General features: G+C 41.6%; 1 protein-coding gene across 6 annotated transcripts in view; it reads left to right on the plus strand.

Moving 5' to 3' along the window:
* Positions 1-22543, plus strand: part of MCTP2 (multiple C2 and transmembrane domain containing 2) — a 184733-nt gene that overhangs the window by 57436 nt on the left and 104754 nt on the right. For 5 of the 6 annotated variants that reach the window (XM_014575411.4, XM_075897001.2, XM_014575410.4 and 2 more), the window contains 4 exons: positions 12286-12428; positions 13224-13300; positions 14015-14126; positions 16417-16452. In XM_014575411.4, coding sequence (XP_014430897.3) covers positions 12286-12428; positions 13224-13300; positions 14015-14126; positions 16417-16452 — 368 coding nt within the window. Of the gene's footprint in view, positions 1-5561; positions 6403-12285; positions 12429-13223; positions 13301-14014; positions 14127-16416; positions 16453-22543 lie in introns of those variants that run through there. The other variant, XM_075897003.2, reaches the window with a different exon arrangement.

A 22543-nucleotide genomic window follows, 5' to 3' on the forward strand; every position in this document is an offset into this window, starting at 1 on the left:
GGCAAAGTGTAAAAACCTAAGGTATAGTCTCTTCCGTATATGCATACCAGCCTCATCACTGCAGTATTTGACCAGCTTCCAGTAGCAGACCAAGCAATGTGAATAACTTTATCTATCATGTGTGGTTTGTTCTTCTCATTTCCCCGCCCCGCCCTGGGGAATTGTGTAATGTTTTGGTTTGGCTCATGAGCACGTGTGTATGTTGTGTACAGTCTGAATGTGTTACAGAAAGCAAGTTTATGGAAGTGTGCCTTGCTCTTAATGTAGAAGGAAAGTAGGTAGGTTTATGATGGTATTTATTTCCTGTAGGCGTTCATACCCACTGCCTGGGAGAAGGAGAGAGCATTTGTTGAAGAACTCCTCCTAAAGAGTAAGCGCTAGGGCCACCAAATGTTGTATGCTGCTTCCTCTTACCATAACTTAAAGCACGGTCAGGGTTTAGTTTTCCCAGGACAACTGGAAACCCAAGAAGAGGGACGGTTTTCCATAACCTGCGAGGGAAGGGGCTGCTGATCTCAAGGATGTGATATGTGTGTGGCCACAGTGGACAGCGAGCCTGCAGAGTGTCCCCTGGGGGCAGCTGCAGCATGAAGGGAGAGGCCAGCAGGGCTGGGGTTCTGCCATCTTGCCTGTCGGCACACCTGCCCCAAGCCCTTTTTCTCTCTTCCGGCCCTTAGCCCTAGTACTGCAGGGGAGAGGAGAGAACAGACCCCAGGTGGGCTGGGGGCGTTGCCTGCGATGGAGAGGATAGCCTCCCTCTAGGTGGGTGGAGGGTGTTCTGGGGGGAGAGAACACGCCCCTGGTCCCCAGCTTCCTGCACCTCCCCACATTCCCAGGCCCTGTCCTGAAGGACCCAGGCAACACTCCTAACAAGTCTGCTAGTAAGAAAGTAAACAGCTATGCGGGTCAGCCTAAAGGTCCACCTAGCCCATTATCCTGTCTTCTGACCATGGCCAATACCAGGTGCCACTGAGGGAATGTGCAGAAAAGAGAATAATCAAGCGATCCATCCCGTCACCTATTTCCAGCTTCTGACTGAGGCTAGGAACACCATTCCTACCCCTCCTTAATATTAGCAGTTGATGGAACTCTCCTCACTAAATATATCTAGCGCTCTTCTGAGCCCCAGTGTAGTGTTGGATTTCACAACATGCTCTAGCAAGGAGTTGCACGGGTTGACTGTACTATATGAAGGTGTACTTCCTCTTCGTTTGTTGTAAATCTGCTGCCTACTAATTTCATTTGGTGACTCCTATTTCTTGTGTTGTGAAAAGGAGTAAATAACTCTTCTTTATTCATTGTTTTCCCATACCAATGATGATTTTATAGCTCTCTATCCTATCCTACCTTAGTGGTCTCTTTTTCTAAGCTGAAAAGTCTTAGTCTTATTAATCTTTTCTATATGGCAGTCATTCTGTACCCCTAATCATTTTTGTCCTTTTCTGAAAATTTTTCAATGCGAAGATATCTTTTTTGAGGTCAGGTGTCTGCAGAATTTAAGATCATGCATCTGACGAAGTGGGTCTTTGCCCACGAAAGCTTATGCTTCAATAAATCTGTTAGTCTATAAGCTGCAAAAGCGATGAGTCCTGTTGCACAATTCAAGCTGTGGGTGTACCATGGATTTATAGAGAGACAATAAAATAGAGAATATCTTAGTCTCTGTCCATTTCTTAATGATTCCTAACATTCTGGGTGGGTGGGTTTTGCACATCACCTTGTATAATAAAAATATATACACTTTGACTAAGGTTGAGATGGACATAAGAGATGGCATTGACTATCCAGGCAGAAGAGGTGGATGAGGCTTTTTTTTTTTAAACTAACAAAATAATCCAAAGTGCAGGATTTGGTGGTGATGGGGGTCTTCAACTATCAAGACTTCTGTTGGGAAACTAACACAGAAGGGCACAGATTATCCAGTAAGTTCTTGGACTGCATTGGAGACCATTTTTTAAAAAAAATTTCAGAAGGTTGAGAGAGCTACTGTGGGGGGAGGGAGGGAGGGAAACTGTTCTATATTTGATTTTAACAATAGGAGGAACTGGTTGAAAGTAGAAGGCAGCTTGGGTGAAAGTGAGCATGGATTCATAGAGTTCATTATGCTAAGGGAGGAAAGCAAAATCAAGACAATGGATTTCAGGAAGGCAGATTTTAGTAAACTCAGAGGGCTGGAGCTCAGGCCCTATAAGAAGGAATACTAAGAGGGAAAAACTGAAGACAGTTGGTAGGCTTTTTTTCCCCAAAAGGACATTATCAAGGGCCCAAAACAAATTATTCCCCTGCATAGGAAAGATAGAAATTTTGGCAAGAGACCATCTTGGTTTAATCAGGAGATCTTACATGATCTAAAAATAAAAAAAGGAGTCCTATAAAAAAGTGGAAACTAGGTCAAATTATAAAGGATGAATATAAGCAAATACCACAAGTATGCAGGGGCAAGAGTAGAAAGTAAAGGCACAAAATGAGCTCAATCTAGCAAGAGACACAAAGAGTAACAAGAAGGCAGTCTACAAACATATTAGAAGCAAGAGGAAGACCAAAGACAGGGTAGGCCCATTGCTTAATGAAGAGGAAGAAACAATAACAGGAAACTTGGAAACGGCAGAGGTGCTTAATAACTTCTGTTTCAGTTTTCGCCAAGAAGTTTGGGGACGGGATACCTAACATAGGGTGTGTCTAGACTACATGCCTCCGTCGATGGAGGCATGTAGAATAGACAGATTGGCAGAGGGAAATGAAGCCGCGATTAAAATAATCGCGGCTTCACTTAAATTTAAATGGCTGCCCCGCTCTGCCGATCAGCTGTTTGTCGGCAGATCGGGGCAGTCTGGACGCGCCGTGTCGACAAAGAAGCCTTTCTTGATTGGCACAGGTAAACCTGGTTTCACGAGGCATACCTGTGCCGATCAAGAAAGGCTTCTTTGTCGGCGCGTCGCGTCCAGACTGCCCCGATCTGCCAACAAACAGCTGATCGGCAGAGCGGGGCAGCCATTTAAATTTAAATGAAGCCGCAATTATTTTAATCGCGGCTTCATTTCCCTCTGCCGATCTGTCTAATCTACATGCCTCCGTCGACGGAGGCATGTAGTTTAGTCGTACCCTTAGTGAATGCTAGTGGAAATGGGGTAGGTTTAGAAGTTAAAATTAAAAAAAGAGCAAGTTGAAAATGTCTTAGAAAAGTTGGATGTCTTCAAGTCACCAGGGACTGATGAAATGCATCCTAGAATAATCAAGGAGCTGATAGAGGAAGTATCTGAGCCTTTAGCTATCATCTTTGAAAAGTCATGGAAATTGGGAGAGAGTCCAGAAGACTGGAAAAGGGCAAAAGTAGTGCCCATTTATAAAAATAGAAATAAGAACAACCTAAAAAACTACAGACCAGTCAGTTTAACTTCTGTGTCAGGGAAGATAATGGAGCAAGTAATTAATCTATCTAGAAGACAAGGTGATAAGTAACAGCCAGCATAGATCTGTAAAGAAGAAATCATGTCAAACCATTCTGATAGTTTTCTTTGATGGGGTAACAAGTCTTGTGGATAAGGGAAAAGTAGTTGAAGTGGTATACCTAGACCAGTGGTCCCCAACCATTTGATGTTGCTGGGCGCCAGCGGGCGTGGCCATTTGCCTGCCAAGCACCAGAGGGCGGGGACACTCACGCACCGGGGGCGGGGCCACGTATATGCCACACCCCCATGAGCCACATGCCTGGGGCTGGCACCCCCCATAGCTGTGCACCAGGGGCTGGTGCTACTCATGTGCTGCGCGCCCGGAGCACTGACGGCCGCTTTGCCGCGGGCCCAGGGACGGCGCTCCTCCCCCCCCCCCCCAGCCGTGCGCCTGGGGCCGGCACCCCCCCACATAGCCGCACGCCTGGAGCCGGTCCCTCCCCTCCCCCCCCCATAGCCGCGTGTCTGGGGCCGGCGCTCCCCATGTACTGCGCACCTGGAGTGCGGGTGGCCAGCCCCAAGCACTTGGCGGGTGCACATAAATGCCCCCACGGGCACCGTGTTGGGGACCACTGACCTAGACTGTAGTAAAGCATTTAATATGGTCTTGCATTACCTTATCAGTAAACTGGGGAAATGCAACCTTAATGGGGCTACTATAAGGTGGGTGCATAACTGCCTGGATAACCGTTCTCAGAGTGTACTTATTAGTGGTTCATGGTCATACTGGAAAGGCATAAGTGGGTTTCCATAGGAGTCTGTTTTGGGACTGGTTCTAGTCAATATCTTCATCAACAATTAAGATACTGGCATAGAGATTACACTTATTAAATTTGCACATGATACCACGCTGGGAGGGGTTGCAAGTGCATTGGAGGATAGGGTCGTAATTCAAAATGATCTGGACAAACTGGAGAAATGGTCTGAGGTAAATAGGATGAAGTTTAATAAGGGAAAATGCAAAGTGTTCCTTCCGAAGTGGAGTAATCAGTTTCACACATACAGAATGAGAAGTGACTGTCTAGGAAGGAGTACTGTAGAAAAGGATCCAGGGGTCATAGTGGACTACAAGTTAAATATGAGTCAACAGTGTGACACTGTTGCAAAAAAAGCAAACATGATTCTGGGATACATTAAAAGGAGTGTTGTGAACAAGATGTGAGAAGTAATTCTTCTGCTGTACTCTGTTCTGATTAGGCTTTGATTGGAATATTGTGTCTTGTTCTGGACACCACATTTGAAGAAAGAATTGGAGAATGTCCAGAGAATAGCAAGAAAAATGATCAAAGGTTTAGAAAACATGACCTATGAGCGAAGATTGAAAGAACTGGATTTGTTTAGTTTAGAAAAGTCAGAGAGGGGACATGATAGCGGTTTTCAAGTATCTAAAAGGGTGTTACAAGGAGGGAAAAGAATTGTTCTTCTTGGCTTGATGATAGGACAAGAAGCAATGGGCTTAAATCGTAGCAAGGGAGGTTTAGGTTGGACATTAGGGAAAAACTTCCTAACTGTCCGGTTGGTTAAATACTTGAATAAATTGCCCAGAGAAGTTGTGAAATCTCCATCACTGGAGATATTTAAGAGCAGGTTAGATAGATATTTATCCGGGATGATCTAGATTGTGCTTGGTCCTGCCATGAGGGCAGGGACTGGACTTGATGACCTCTTGAGGTCCCTTACAGTTCTAGTATTCTATGACTTGGTGGATGTTTTTCAGAGATCTATCCACAATAACTTGAAGATTTCTCTCATGAGTGGTAACATCTAATTTACTCCCCATTATTTTATAGGCATAGTTGGGATTATGTTTTCCAATATGCATTACTTTGCATTTATCAATATTAAAATTCATTTTCCGTTTTGTTGCCTAGTCACCCAGTTTTGTGAGATCCTTTTTGATACTCTTAAGTCTGCTTGGGATTTAACTGTATTTAATAGTTCTGTATCATCTGCAAATTTTGTCAACTCATTGTTTACTCATTTTCTAGATCATCATCATATATATATATATAGTAGCCCAGTGTGTCTGAGTCTGTAACGCTGAAATGCTGGCTGTTCCCTCTGGGCGGCCCGTGTTGCATGGGGAGTTTTGGGCCCAAATGGCCGCTTGTGCCACTAGCTCCCCCGCGGCGGCCTGGCTGAGCTGCGCAGAAGTCAGCCGAGTGCCACGGTGGGAGGCGAAGGGGGGCGGGGTGGTGATGAGAGGCGTGACAGCAGCTCCAGGCCTTGCCCCCTGGCCATGAACATCATCGCCCCGCCCCTTGACCGTGAACATCATTGCCTCCATATTGGGAGGTGGGTTAATGATTTCTTGTTTCCAAATGAGCCTCACCTGAACACAGCCCAGCAGCCCTTCGCCTCCTGCCTTGGCACTCGGCTGACTTCTGCGCTGTTCAGCCAGGCCACTGCATGGGAGCAAGCAGCGCAAGCGACCGTTTGGGCTCCGTGCCCCCCATTCAGCATGGGGACTGTGGAGCCCAAACAGCCATTTGGGCTCCACGGTCCCCCGAGTGAGAGGCAGGAGGGGGAGGAGAGCTGAGAGAGAGAGAGAGGAGGAGGGAGAGGGAGAAAAAAGACCGACGTGGAGGAGAGACCTGTAAATCCTGTCTTATGACAGACTCATTGGCTAGTTTATGAATATTGTGACAGACCACAAACTGCAAAACTTTTATAGAAGGCAGCCATATTGGGAGGTGGGTTAATGATTTCTTGTTTCCAAATGAGCCTCACCTGAACACAGCCCAGCAGCCAGAATAGAAAATAGAGGCCTAATTAGGAGGCAGCTTGCAGCTGGGGTTAATTAAGCACCTGCTGCCAATTAAGGCCTCTGGGGTCCTATAAAAGGATTCCTCCCAGGCAGCCCAGGGGGATTTTTGGGAGGCCCACAAAAGAGAACTGGAGAGCAAAGGAAATGCTGAACCCCCAAGGACTGGCCTGTGATGAGAATGACTTGGTAAGCAGGGACCCTTGTTTCTAGGGAAATCCCAGGGCAACAAAGGGGGCTCCGGGAGTCTCTGAGGCACTCAAGTAACTGCCAAGAAGTGCAGAACCCCCAGGGAGCTACCAAGGGACTTTGTCACAATATGTTGAAAAGGAATGATCCCAGTACACCTGGAATACCTGAGGGACACCTCAAGTTACCTTTCTCCATTCTGAAAACTGACCATTTATTCCTCCCCTATTTCCTGTCTTTCAACCAGTTATCCATCCATAATAACTCTTATTCCATGACAGTTTACTTTGCTTAAGAGTCTTTAGTGAGGGACCTTGTAAAAGGCTTTCTGGAAATATAAGTACATTATATCCACTGGATCCCTCTTGTCCACATACTTTTTGACCTCCTCAAAGAATTCTAGTAGATTGGGGAGGCCTTATTTCCCTTTGCTGAAATCATGTTGATTTCCCCCACAAAATTATGTTCATCTGTGTGACAATTCTGATTGATAGGCTTAAGTTTGGGACTCTTCATGTCCTCAGCCATGAAGGGCAATGCAAAGAATTCATTTAGCTTTCCTGCAGTTACCTTATTATCATCCTTACGTGCTTCTTTAGTATCTCAGGCTATGTCTAGACTACAGGCTTCTTGCGCAAGAGAGCGTCCACACTGCATGGACGCTCTCCCGAAAGAAAGCGCTGATAGTTAGTCACAGAATGGCTACTTTTTTCCGATAGGGTTTTTTTGTGCAAAAAGAGGCAGTTTCCCGTCCACATACAACTTTTTCCATAAGAGCTCTTGTGCAAAAAGGAGTTATTCCTCGTAGAAAGAGGAATAACTCTTGCGCAAAACCCCCTCTGTTCTGTCGATTAACTTGCGCAAAAATGTGCTTGAGGTGTGGACGCTGTGAGTTTTTGTGCAAAAACGGCTGGTTTTGTGCAAAAACTCTGCAGTCTAGATGTAGCTTCAATCATCTTGTGGCCCCACTAGTTGTGTGGTTGGCTTCTTGTTGCTGACGTACTTGATTTTTAAATTTACATTTAAACTGCAGAGCTACTGCAAGGGTAGCTCCTGGACCAGTTTGAGCTGGGACAGAGCACCTTCCCTTATCAGCTAATTGTGTAGTCGATACAAATTGCATCAACTACATAATTAGTCAGTTACCCACCTCCTAGCATCCTTAGTCTAATCCATGTACTCCATGGCACTTGTCATCTTTTCCCCAGCCTTTAGTTTAAAAACTGCTCTATGACTTTAATTTCAAATGCCAGCCATCTGGTTCCATGTTGGTTGAGGTGGAACTCCTTCTTCCTTCAAAGGCCTCCCCCTTCCCCTTTTTCAAAAGTTTCCCCCAGTCCTAATAAATATTATCCTCTCCTCCCTACACCATTGTCTTATCCATGCATTGAGACCCTTCAATTCTGCTTCTCTACATGGCCATGCGTGTGGAACTGGAAGCATTTCAGAGGATGCTACCATTCAGGTCCTGGATTTCAGTCTCTTTCCTTCCAGCCTAAATTTGACATCCAGGACCTCTCTCCTATCCTTCCCTATGTCATTGGTACCTACATGTACCATGACCACCAGTTTCTCTCCACCACTCAAGAGAAGTGCAGCCTTCATGGCAGGCAGATTATTCACCATGTGGCTCTTCCTGTCATTGCAGACTCAGCTGTCTGTTTCTATGGTCGAATCCCCCATTATTAACACCTGGGTGCTCTCCTACCATCTAGTTGCTTGATTCCCAGTGTGGTTTTCCATACCCACCTCAATAATGGACATGTGCCTTGGCTTCCACGTTCTTTTTAATGCTACTTGATGCTTTCTTGCTTCAGAAAAAGAAAGATATTTGTTAATTATTCCATCCTGATTGCTCTGACCTTCTACAGGCTGCATTTTACGAAATAATCCTTGTCTGCCTCCTTGTTTTTATCAGGTGTCAACTCACATTTTCCCTTTAAAAGCAGTGGCTTATTTCTGGGCTTACATACTTTCCAAATACGTCTTTACTGAAAAGTGTTTTCGTAGTTTACCAGAGGCCTTTGCTTCTTAACCTGTGTGGCTTATTCCCATTCTCTCTCTCACACAGCTTTTCAAATACAGTTTGTTTGTTTTTCAATTTTTTTTCCTGCTTTGCCCTATAGATATTTTGTTCATTTTTTGTTATTTCTGTACACAATTGTTAGGATATTGGCATCTTTGTATTCTAAACACAGTTACAATTCATATGCTTATGTTATCCAGCAGTAGGGGATGCATTCATGGTTTGAAAGAACACCAGCTCTGCTATACTTTTTTGCAAAGAATGAAACAAGTATTTAGTCATAAAGTTGATGTGACAAATCTCATAATAGCTGCTAGAGGGCAGCAGTAACCATTTAAAAACACTATGAACTCTTTCTGAGAAACGAAACCCTATCTAGTTACTATGCACAGAATACATTTGTTTGTTTTAGGCAACTTCAGGTTCCAGTGAATTTAGTCCACCGATACTGAGTGAATAGACCTTAGTGTTACAGGATAAGCTGCTTTTCTAGGGAAAAATGCTACTAAAAATAATCCACCTAAAGCATGGTATAGGGTAAAAAGAAGGTCTTTCATATAGCTCAAACCTTACTCCTGCTGAAACCAAAGTCAAAAGCAAAGCTTCTCTTTAAATTTAATAGTGCAGGTCCATAGGGCTTAGTGCCTGCATTCTATTGTCTGTTTAGTTTAGAATATTATTTTCAAGTGGTGGTGGGTGGGAGAGTTATCTTTGTGTACTGGAGCCATGGCGCTTTTGCAGAACTCCAACAGGAGTACATGCATGCCCATAGTCACATGCTCACTCACAACTGTAGAAGATAATGAATGATTCTTTAATACAAAAGTTAAGTACATTTAACAATCTATGGGGCATTATAAACCCCAAGGAGAAGAGAGAAGTGGTTATGCAGCGTGCTTTCATCCTGGCCACTGACTAGCACACACAGTCTGACTAATTACTTTACTTTAAAGGCAAGCCAGCTGCTTAACGAGTTGTAAAATCCAGGGAAGGATCACAGATTGAAAGAAAAAATTGAGAAACTGATTTTTAATTAAAAAATAAATTGGGTATAGTAAAATTTACTTTAAATAACCAATGTCATTTTAATAACTATCCTTCCTTTATTAATTAAAAAAAACCCACAAAATTATAAGTCACAATGGAATAATTTTTCAGAGGTCATTTTTTCCTCTCTGTTTTTATTAGGATTTAGCTTAAGACTCACAAGAAGCGAATCAAAACATGTTCATGCTTGTGTTATTTCTAGCTAATTGAGCACTTTTCTCTCATTTTCTAACTTACTGAAAATAAATTTCAAAATCTTGAGTCATACTCCTACCCTGTTTGGAAGAAAATTAAGCTAAACTGAACTCTTTCCACTGGAATTCTGAGTGAGTGTGGCCGTTCAAGGATTTAATGCAGTTTAACTAATCCAATTCAAAATTCACACCTTTAGTTAATTCAGATTAATTTTCCATGTAGACAAGTCCTAAGAAAGAGAACTGAGACAGTGAAAAAAGAGCTTCATTAGAGCTAAACAATTAGTTGTGTATTCCTCCCCCACGGGCCCTTTCTGAAAAAGGGTTGTGATTTAATGTTTTGTTCAGCTCCATTTCTAATCTGGTGCCATTGCCAGTAAAGGTTTTGATGTTCAAGCTATTTGGTTCCATCAGAATAAATACCACAGAGCTGCATTGTTTGTGAAGCTCCCGATGCAAAGGTTAAAGTCCATCTGTTGGCTGACAGAGAGGCGTCATCTCGTCATTTGTATAATCTCAGAGTTGCATTCTTGAGCAGCGGACCCCCTTTTTTTTTCCCCCTGCTTGCCTAGTTGAGATGTTACTTTCCTGACAGTAAGACAGTTGTGCTCGGTGAACAAACCGCAGCATGTTTCTCCTGCGTGCTCTCCCTCAATTATTTTCCGTAACAATTAACACTGTACTAACGTGACACCCTTTTCTCGTTTGGCTTTGTAAACCATCATCCCTTTTTCTATTAATTCCAGACATTAATATTTTCTTTCACGCAAGTGCTGCCATTCACCCATGAAACAGTTTGAACATTATGTAGCTGTCAAGATACCTAGGGATTACCCAGGATGCCTTGCCTGAGTAAGTGACACCACTGAGGCCTGCTTTTGAGATGTTTATTTTGAGAGTAAGCTGACAAGCATGAAGGCTTGATCCCGGAGTGGCAATCTTATTTAATTAAAAAGACTCTTTTTATTATAGTTTTTTCCCACTGTTTTTTTTTTTTCATACGTGTGTGTGTGTGTGTGTGTGTGTGTGTGTGTGTGTGTCAGTGATTGCTAAAGCCTGGCTCACTTGAACAGTGCTCTTGTACAGTAAATAGAGATATATGGGGAAGAGCTGGTCATTCAAAGGAAGGTCATTCAACAGCCTTGAAACATTTCTTTGCAATAATGGCATAAGAACTCTCGCTTAGCGATTGGAGCTTGTGTTTCCTAGAAAAAGAGGCTGGTTATGTTTTGATTTTTATTCTTGTAGATTTTTTGGCTGTTTGCTTATGTTTATTTTATTTTGTAAAGGTTCCCTTCACTCAAAGTTTCTTTTCTATTCAAGAAACAGATGAATTAGAGCTGTGGACCACCTGCTTCCACTGCTCTATTCATGTTTTCATTCCATCAGTTCCCTTCCCTTGTCCTATCTTGATATGCTACCTCTTTGGGTGTAATGAATAGTTGGGGACATTTATTTATAATAACGCAGGCTGCTTCTGCTTATCGGATAGATAAAGGCAGTGTCTCTTCTCTTGTTTTTTCTCCTTTAAGAGAATTCCAATTTTCCTCTCCTGGAATATTAACAAAAGGCTACACTAAATAATCCTATTTATTGAATTTCCTAACGCAACCTCTGTTGACGGATTTTATGTTGGATTCCATCACTGTGTTCCTTTCTGTGCAAAGCGCATGTGCTTGTTCAATATTCCTTTTCTAGCTGTGTATTTCAGAAGTAAACATAAATGATGTTTCTGATTTATAGCTTAAGGGCATGATCTAAACCCATTGAAGGCAATGAAAAATCTCACTGACTACACGTGGTTTGCGGGTTGACCCTAACTGTGGGTCTCATGGAGGATCAGGAAAAAAAACTCCTTTTAACTCCTGTGCAGCATTGTTTCTATTTCCCTCTCTCCTTCCCTAATTAAAAAAAAAAAAAAGAAGGGGGGGGGGGAATGTTATCACTGCATAAGTAAAGAGTGTTCTCTGGGTTGCATTTGAAAGTAGATTAATTGGGGGATATTTTGTCTTTCACCAAAATGTTTTCATACTATTTATCAAGCCACCTTTTATGAAGAAGACATTCAGGACTGAATAAGATTCTATAAAAAATTACTCTAAAATCCAATCGGAATTGGTAATGAATAAGCACCCTCCTATAGGTCTTTTGATGAGTCTATATAATTTCATAGCAGGCATACAATTCTCTATTACATTGTGTTGGCTAGTTTCAAAAGATCTGCCAAATGTAGTTATGTTCATATTGAATCCCATAACAGTTTCTATAAGTGTAATTGATTAAATCTGCAGGCCTTTTTATGTATCCCATTTTATTTGTAATTCTATGTCTTTATTGTTGGTCTGTATGTTTTATAGATTCATCCTTTCTTTTGTTTGCTACTTCTCCCCCCCCCCCCCCCAAAAGAGAAGAGTTAAGAATAACCAGTGTTTTTCCAAGATAACATGGCAGAGAGCACAAACATGATGTAGAATTCCACCCCTTCTTCCCACCAAGCCACTTTTTAGCCATGTTCAGTACAATTCTTAGGTTCTTTCTTCTCTGTTGTTTGTTCACTTTTTGTGCTTGCAGTGTTTTTCAGACTAATACCATTTGTATTGTTATTGTTTATAATAGGTTCAAGTGATCCATATGTGAAATTTAAATTGAATGGAAAAACTCTATACAAAAGTAAGGTCATCTCTAAAAACCTAAATCCAGTCTGGGATGAAACTGTTGTGTTGCCAATACAGACTCTTGATCAAAAGCTCCGGATCAAGGTAAATTTTGGGTTAGGGTTCTGAAATGTTTGGTAAAAGCTCTTTGAACCAATTGTTTTCTCTTTTGTGTGTGCTTATGTATGTGCTACATCAATTTGACATTTTGCTATAAATAACATGTATTCAAAACACAATGAGGATGCAAGGTTTTCTAAGCTTTATATTAAGAATTCACACACATCTTTGCCATCTTTTACTTGGATGTTGTGTTTTTGGTTTGTGAATGGCCCAGGTCAAAATAATCTGTTTGACTGGAGGCGTTTAAACCTACTGTACCAAATTCTGCCCTCAATTACATCTGTGTAACCTCAGTGAAATCAATGAGGTTTACATGAAATAATTTAAGAGTGTAATTTGGTGAACTGAGTTGAGTAGAATTATTACCTGTGAGGCAGCGGTGACAAGCGGCAAAGCCCTTTCTCGTTATGAGGTAACTTTATAGTTAGCAGAGCTGCAAGCTACCAGTTATAAGCACTAATTGCTAAAACATCTGTAGCTAAAAATGTGTGTGGTTGTGTACAGTGTTTGATTCCAGTACAGACTGCAAAATATAGAGGAATGGTCACAATCCCATTGTTGCACACACAACTCTGTTCACTATTTGCCAAGAAGGCAAAACATGCTGTTAAAATACTCAGTTGAAAATCCATATTAAAAAGTGGAGAGTTATCCCTGACCAACATTCAGGTTTTGATTCCCAATATTCGAGATTAAACTCAAAATGTCAGTTCTTTTCTTTGATGTGGCAAAACTGGCTTGCGACGTGACGATAACATGCACTTATTTTGCAACTAGGTATATGATCGAGACTTAACTTCCTCTGACTTCATGGGATCTGCATTTGTGGTGCTTACACACCTTGAGCTCAACAGGTACAATAAGAATTTAGTAAAATGTTTCTGCACAGCACTTTTGCAGCAGATTAATCTTTTATCTGTGGTATGTTTGGTCTGAACGTGAAGCAGGGAGCCAGGAATTCATGTTTTATTCCTGGCTCTTGTACTGACTTATTGATGTCTGGAGCAAGTGCATTTTCTTGCATCATCAGCTCCATGACTCTTCTGAGTGCCTCAGAGGTAGGGAGACATTATCATTTCCATTTTCAGAGTGGGAACTAAGGCAGAGAGAGTTGAAATATTTTGTTCAGGGTGATGCAGGATATCTGCATCAGATCTTGGAACTGAACACAGATCATACAAGTCAAAGTCCAGTCTATAATTGTTGAATAATTCAGCTGGACAAGTCTTTGTCAGTTTCCTTGCCAGTAAAATGGGGATAGCATTGATCAGTGTTCTGCCTGTCTGCAGGGAAAAGTTATCAATATTAGTTAATTGTGGTGGAAATACTAAGTATTAATTAAATGTGCTGAACTTTGTATGTTTTATGGAAGCTATAAGATCTTTTGACAGGGAATAGACGCCACAAAGAAATATGCCAGACTGCACATTTTTAACATTCAGACTCAATTTTGAAAACTTTAAAGTCTGCTAAATATCAGCCTAAAAAACCCAGAATTTGCCCAATTCAGTGTGACCTTCAATAATGAACCACAAGCTAAAAATGGAGCCTCTCTTTTCTCCTTGCAGAACTACTGAACAGATTTTGAAATTGGAAGATCCGAACAGTTTAGAAGACGACATGGGAGAGATTGTGTTAAACTTGAGTCTAACAGTCAAGCACGGAGACTTCAAGAGAACTGTAAGTGGCTTAGGAAATCAAATTTATAGCTGGAATGCACAAAAAAATAAAGCTTCCCTAATCTGATTTATTCTGTGCTGGGAAATGCCACTTTTATTTTCATCCTCTGAGACTCAGCATTGAAAACTTGATATTTCATGATTTAAAAATCAACCAGATTGGACTAGATAAAAGTTGCTTATTCTTCAAGTGCTTCTGTTCTGTGGCTTTAAAGGTTGAGCTTATGAATGAGAACAGTCTCCATATAGTTCTAGGAATGTGTGTGCATGTATAAGAGACAGATCTCTAAAAGTGTAGCACTTACTAAGTGAACGTATGCCCTGCAGAATTCAGGACTACTCTTTCAGGAAATACCATTTTTTCACTGTAAGCAAGGAGTTTAAACTTCGATTTTTGTTTAAAGGTGTGTTCTCCACATTAAACTGGGGTTTGAGAGAAATGGGCATGAGGAGCTATGTTCTTGACAAACTGGGAACATGTCAGGCACAGTCTTAAATTTCGCTAGTGTCTCCAGTGACTCACTTGGGCTTTGGGTCTCATTCCTGTTGCAGAAGTGCCATGGGCCTCTAGTATTGAACGTGGTGATAGGAACCCAGAAGGAGTTGGTAGAGGCTGCAAAGAGTGTAATTAAAGTGAGTCAGGACTTTCAGGATCAGGATTTGTGTGACTAATTTTTTTTTTTTTTTTTTTTTTTTTTAAATATCACCATTTGTGCTTCACTCAAAACATGAACCATGCCTAAGTCTGTAACTCAGCTTGCTGTCATTTAGGGAACAGCTTGACGGGGAAAAATCCCCAAAGTATATTATTTGAATAGCTTCAGTTTTTAAGCATGTGCAGTTTTAAACATGGAACTAGTAGTAAGTGTTGCAGGCAAAAAAATGGCAAGTGTTTATGTGAATATGAAATATGACAGTTTTATTTTTTTCAGAATTCAGTCTGAAAGCTGAAATCTAATGTAGGCTGTTAAACTAGACACATGGGAATTCACAATAGGCATGGGACACTCATGCAAGGGAGAATGATGATATGGGGAGAGTATAAGAAATAGACTTCACAAGAAGATGGTATGGGGAGAATATAGGAAATAGACTTCACAGGTGAGGTCTGCCTTTCATTATGGTTCCTTTCTAGTAGATGCCTGTTTTTAAGAGTTGTTAGTTTATTAGGTAATAGAATAGTGTGTTGTTGGAAAGGTTTATTTCTCATTCTGCATAGGATTATTTAAAACCTTTAGCAATACCTAATAATAATAATAATAACAACTAATTGTTCCAAAGCTCTTTATTTGTGTTGTGGTGATCCCACCTAACATTATATATGCTATAAGAAGATAGCTTTTCATATAAAAATAAAGACTGAATTGCCTGATCTTAACGATAAGAAAGCAAGATATTTTGTACACATGGCTGCTAATGTTTCTACCTTTCTAGTCATTAATGAGAAACTTTCTGTGTCAAAGTCCTCTAATAAACCCTGACCGCTTACCTTGAAATCTTGGCTAGACTTACTAATGTAAGTCTATTTGGCTGGGAGGCCAACTCCCCCATTAACTTATACAAAGCAAGGAATGGCAGCCTTAGGGGGTGAGATAGAGGTGCATGTTCCACTGGAGAGCTTCTGGAGGCATTTGGGAACAGTTCCTCTGGTAACATTAAGGGGAGATAGGCCAGAGTGCTACTGGGGGCTTTGGGATAAGAGAGGATGCAGCATTAGTTCTGAGTAGCAGCCTTAGGGATGCGGGGCTGGTGGGAGTGGAGGAGGAGTTGAGGGGTGTTAATAGTCAGAATACAGATGCCCGAAGAGTAGGTGCATTCTGAAAATTTAAGTGACCATATTTTAGACCTTTGTGTTTCAAATTAAAATAGCACAGCCATTTTCAATAGACTCAGAAGAGCAAAATGGCCTGGTCCATATTATGCACTTAAGAGCAAGCTGATTTCCAAACTCCTCCCCCCCCCCTTAAATTAGTTTAGTAGGACCAGATGGCACCAGAAGTGTGAACAATGCATTTTACTAATGGCTCCAGGTCTCCTCCACTTTTTATTCTTGATGCTTTGTTTCCTTTTATTTCTGGTGCAATTCAGGTGTTTGGTTTTGTTGCTTGTTATGATCTGCGAAGGAAATAGTTTAATTGAATGCAGTAGTAGATCCAACTCTGTACTAGTAATATGCCTTCCTTACCACAGTTTACAAACCAGTGTTCTTAATTATCTGGCTAACCACTTTCCCTGTTTTCCTCCCTTTCCTTTGGATTTTCTCTGTTACAATGGTGGGCACGCATGGATAGAAGTGGTCAAATCGGAAGAAACGAACTTCATCCAAGGTAACTTCATCCCTTTTCCCCTGTAAGTTTCTTGTTCCCTTTCTCCCACAAGACACATCTTATGTGACATTTCTGTTACTGCAGAGGGTTTCCCTGAAGAAATGGACAGGTATTCTGGCTGCTAAAGAAATAAAATGATGCTATCAAGACGTGCATGTGCCATTACTATGTATGCACATAAACCTTTCAGTTTTGTTCATCTCTTTGGGCCTCCATTTTTTTGTGTGCACCTACTTATTGCATCATACGTACATTGGATTTTAAACTGTTCAGGAAAGGGACTGGCATGATAAGCCAGCTGTATAAAGGACCCAAAATGCTTCTGCGTAGATGATAGAAACTTAAGATCTGATGCTGATATCCCGTATTTTGAGAGCTTACAACATAACTTTAGAAAAACCTAATTTGGCCCTTTTAAGAATGCATAACATCTGGGAGTTTCCTCAAGAAGCTATTTGTGCATATATTAAATGAATAATTACTTTTCCCTTCAGCGCATGGTAGGTAGAATCCACCAGGTATAATACCACCAGAATACTTTTTTAAAGAGAGGCCATGCAGTGCACATTCCTGGGCACAGGTCTGCAGCTATTTTGGCATACCCAACCCATTCCAGGAATAATGCTGGCTTTCCACAGCTGTATTCATACTGCAGGGATACAGCCAGAAATTGCTCAATGGAATATGACAGAAAGTGATGGAATAATTGAAGAGCTCAACAGTTTAGTTTTTAACGAAAGCTCTTGAAATTACTAGGGCCAACCCTTGATCACATGTGGCTTGATCTCTTTCTGACATGTGGGCGCACACAGCTGTCACTTGAATCGCGTTGGCTTGGAGTCCCGGGCCACGGAGCCAGATATTCCAACTCTTGTCCTTTTGCTCCAAACCCATCAAAGTTCTGTGTTTCTTTTTTGTTGTACGTTATCTCTCTGTATTTTAAACACATTTTTTGAAGGGGGAAAAAAGAAGATAAAGCTTTAATTCATGTTGGCAGGTCATTCAGTTCCCAAGGCTCCAGCTAACATCTTAACAATTCTTTTTAAATAAAATTAAGAGATGACAAAGCCTGATATTGGATTAGTGCAGGCAAGATTATTGTTGCAAGAAAAAATAACTGCAACCCTTTGCTCTATTCAGTTATAGCCACTAGAGGGTAAGAGCGCTTCAGTTCTTCACAGACAAGACATAGTTCATGCTCTAGTGTGATCTCTTAAGAAAAGCTTCTGCGGCTATCCGAGGCAGTAAAGAATTTCCCAGAATGTGCTGGAAAAAAATCTGACAAAGCAATATTTCCAGGTTTATTGATTCTGCTACTGCTTTAAAACACTAGTACTGTCCATCAATAACCATCTTTAGTTAGGAAACTCTGGGCTGTGGAAACCGTACTGGCAGTTTGTGGCAGAACATAAAGGCTAGAAAGAAAAATGGTGAGCATGGGGAATATAGATATGTAGGTGAAGGCATGAGAGGTTATAGAAAAATGGCCAGAAGAGCATGATGGGGTAGAAGAAATGCAGACGGACTGGATAAAGATACCAGAAATATGGGAGGGGGGAGCATTATATAATGGATACACAAACTTAGTACTATTGTTTAGGCTTTTACACTTTGAGCAACAGTGTAAATCTGCATCACACTGATTAAATTAAATGTGTCTCAGAAATCTACATCTCTAACATGATCAGGAAAACAAATATTTTATATTAGGGGTAGCTTAACTTTTTAACAAACTGAACTAAAGTGGGATTTTATTGTACTTTTCGTATCCTGTTGTTATGCAGTATTTTCATATGTGGGTAGAAGGACTTAAAGGGGAAAAATAAGTTATATTTTTCAGTCTTTGATTTCTCGACTCCTATATATAACTGAGGAGTCCTGTGGCACCTTCTAGACTAACCGAAGTGTTGGAGCATAAGCTTTTATGGGCAAAGACCCACTTTGTCAGATGCATGTAGTGGAAATTTCCATGACTCTCCCTCTGATATATATCTGAGACAATTATGGCTTATAACTGGATCTGGTCCCCTCAGTTTTATCTTGGTTTTACGTAGCAGATGTCAATGTTGCAAATGAGTCTTATTATTTTAGTCACTAGTCCATCTTGCAGGTATCCAGAAATATCCCCAAAAGGAGCAATGATTTCACTCTGGTACCAAAAACTGCTGTAGTCTCATATGCAGAGTGGAAAAATGTAAATTAAACCTGTTACCTTTTTAAATACTCTTATTTATTGCCTATCTTACTCTCTTTTTTTTTTAAAAGTAAATATGACTTTTTAATGAAGAAAATAGAAGATAAAAAATTATGCAAGTGTTGGCTATGGGTATGATGTAGAGACAATCTCCACTACTGAATAGTGAATATGAAATCAGTATGGTGCAAGAGGTATCAATTTGGCAGGCTTGTTTATCAGCATATATTTATCACTGATTTTGGAGGGAAGGGTCACATTAAGTTATGTGGCATGATTACATCTCCAAAGCTAGCAAGAGATATGCACTGTATTTGGAGCCCCTTGCTTGGGATGGGAATGTGGGATGACATAGCTTTATCAAAAAAAACCAAACTTGAGTGCGGCTTGCTTCTTCGCTTCTCAAACTTACCTAATGCTGCCGAGAGAAACATGGTCCCTTTGTTTTTCGGAAGCATTCATTCTACTTTCTCCATCTGTAAAAAAACAAACAAACAAATGAAGTGCCCCCTTCCCTTCCTCTTCCCCCCCCCCCCCCGCCCCCCAAGATTGCTTAGCCTGTAGAGGTATTTTGAGGCATAGGAGAAATCTATGGCTGATGCTTAGTAGCCTTGTTTCTCCCATGTGGCTAGACTTTTGCACCGAGGGTGCCCTGCATGTTATTTCCATGCTTTGTACAGATGAATAACCTTTCAGCGTTGAACATCTAGGAAGCAAACAAATGAGTTTGCTTGGGGGACTGAGGGGATTGACCTGCAGCAGTTTATTCCTAAACAAGTGATTAAATTGCCACCTTGATATCTAAAGCTGATTGAATAAATTGGCTGAAAGGATGGCTCTGGAATGAAGTACTCCTACACCTCTTATCACAGGGGATAATGCTTCACCCTCCTTTTAGCGTGTGTGTTTGCCTGCCTCATTGTATTTGGCTCTCTATAGCAATACCCTTTGGGCAACAATGCCATAGAACTCAGTTGCCAAAGGGTCATGTGTCATCACAGCAATCTCACGTCAGTTCAATTGCCTTTCTCATCCTCCACTCCTCTTTCCCAGAGGGAAACTGCCTCTGCAGAACAGTTTTCCTGCCTAATGAGTAGAGGTCCAGAAACTTACTTTTTTTTCTTATTTTATTTTGCAAATTAGAGTGGTTCCCATTTCTGCTTTGACCTGTTCACAGGAATTTGAACACTTTCTGTTGTCCTGTCTCATCCTTTTAAGTACAGGAGGCGAAAGATGGGTTCATTTTACGCTTGTCCACCTCACTGTATAATTTAAATAAATGTATGACAGTTTCTTTTTTTTATTGCTCACCAGCAGACAGAAAAGCTTTGACCCTTCCCCACAAGCACCGTGCCCTTTCTGGGAGGGAGTGTAACCTAGTAATGATTGGAGGAGTGTCTAGAAGTGAGGAAGCCTGAGTTGTGTTCTTTACCAGCTCTGCTACTGATTTGCTTTGAGATCCTGTGCGCATCGCTTAACTTTTCTCTGCCTGTCTGTAGTGTGGAGGTAATACTTTCTGATCTCATGGGGATGATGCAAGGCTAACTTCATCGACACTGTGTAATTCACCTTGAAACACTTAGGTGACAAGCATGAGAGAAGAGTTCTAATGAAATCATTATGATTTGAAAATGAATGATTAAATATCTGTCCCTTCTTACCTTGGGGTGACATTCGCCTAAGTGCAAACTGTCCTCTTCGACCCATGGAAATATCCACAGTCTAGCCCAAATACTGGAATTGGCCCCTGAACCAGTCACCTTCATTGTGGTGGGTAGAGCAGCCTTCTGAGGGCTGCTGCTGCCCCCCTCCCAGGGGAGTTGATGGCCTGTGCAGGCCCCATGGCAAGGTGTGTGTGTGTGTGTGTGTGTGTGTGTGTGTGTGTGTGTGTGTGTGTGTGGAGGAGGAGCTGCTCTGTGCTCTCAGAAGAGGTGGGGCCAGGACAGTCATCCTGCTGCCATGCCCAGAGCATGGTGCCCCACCCCCTCCATCCTCAGAGCCGCGAGGCATGCTGGAGGTGAATTAAAGGGCCCGGGGCTCAAGCTGGTGCTGTAGTAGCAGCGGTGGAGGCCAGGAGCCTCAGGCTCCTTTGAATAGCTGGGCCCTGGAGCAACGGCCTCCTTTTCTCCCCTTTTCCTCCATCAGCAGGCCTGCCCCCTTCCCTGTGGAGGTGGACAGGGATGGAGCAGAGCTGGAAAAGTCCATAAGCCAGGAAGCAGAGTTTGATGTTCAGGTCTCCTCTCTTAGGCTAGGTCTACATTATAGGGGTGGTTTGTGTGGTGTGTTGTTTTTTTTTTTTGTTTGTTTTTTTTTTTTGGTGGGTTTTTTTGTTTTGTTTTTTTGTTTTTTTTTTGGCAGAAAGCGATGCAAATTACGCTCCCCAATTTGTGTCGCTTTTTTAGATCGCCTTTCCGAAAGAGGCTTTTCCTCCATTTGGCCCCATTTAGACCAGGCCAAATAATGGAAAAGCCTCCGCTTTCGGAGGAGCCCTTATGCCTCATAGAACAAGGTATTCAGGGCTCCCCGAAGAGCGTGTTTGCTCTTCCTCGGGGAGGGGAAAGGCAGAAAAGCAAAACGTTCCTTGGACGCGGTGGAGTTTAGATGTACCCTTACTCATGGCTGGTGCTAAAGAAATCATGCATATGGCCTTTTGTAGCCCTTCATCTTATACTGAATGTTGCCCTGAGGACTTACATACTGGTTAAGAGGACCATAGGCCTGGACCGCCACCATTAAACACTGAACTGATCAAAACCAGAAAGGATCCATATGAGAAGACTCACCAAATTTGTTTTTAAAATTTAAGTGATGATAACTTTCTTTGTTGCTGAGCCTGGAGACACTAGCTAAGTGGAAATTTCAATTTAAAACAAAATGTACTGCAGATAATAAAGTTACTCTGTTTTTTGTGAACTAGCTTCAAAACCTTCTCCCTCCTTCAAGGAAAGGGGGGGGGGGGCGGTGAATCCTTGGACCTAAAGCAGCAAGTACATCACATCAAACATGACTGTGTTAAATACTAAAATGTTCAAAGTACAACTGAGATAGATAAAGGCTTTGATGGGAAGTGGATATTTCCCAGGGACATTACAAGCAATAATCCAGATGTTATGGTGTAATGCAACGAGTGTCCATGGATAGATCGGGAGCTCAAGCCAAGCAACGCCTGCTGTAGGCCTTAGCCGTCCACTCCCATGCTGTTCTGCCATATGGAAGCAATCTCTAGGCCCCTTTAATAGCCAGCGTTGGATTCCATTTTCACAGGGCTCGTAGAGCTAAGTGGAGCTGTTTTATGGACAAGTTAGATAGAAGCCTTTCCAAGATAAACATCCAATTCAAAATTAGGACATACCAAGCCACAAAATTATTTTAGGGCATATTTCATGGAAGCACTGCCATTTTTCTTAGGCAATTGCCAGACTGTAGGATGCCCTTTGATCCCTTGTGGACATTACTCCCTTTTTTATAAAAAGGATTTTGAAATAGTTGCAGTGTTTAGGGAGGAATATATCTGCTGGGACTTTGAAGTATGTCCATGGGAACAGTCATGCTTTAGCTTTTTGGCCTACAAGATGAACTTAAAAAAATTGCTTTGCAGCTGGATTTATGAATCAAAATCTCATTTTCTTTTTAAAGGTAGGAATTTTCATCCAGCGTGCCAGGAAAGCCAAACAGTACGTTTTAAATAGAAGCATATTAATATGCATGTGGGATTCAAACATTTTGGTATTTTAACCAGTAAACATCAAGTTAAAATGTGTGTATGCGCCTCCCATGACTTAAGCATTTTGTTACTGTGTAATTCTTCCTTAAAATGCTGTTCCCAGGCCTGAGGTGCTCTTGCCATCTTATTATTTAGTGACACAATTTCATAGTTGGTGGGGAATTCTGTGGCAC

This window comes from Pelodiscus sinensis, chromosome 14 (genome assembly GCF_052426305.1).
Source record: "Pelodiscus sinensis isolate ZL-2025 chromosome 14, ASM5242630v1, whole genome shotgun sequence".
NCBI classification, from domain to species: Eukaryota; Metazoa; Chordata; order Testudines; family Trionychidae; genus Pelodiscus; species Pelodiscus sinensis.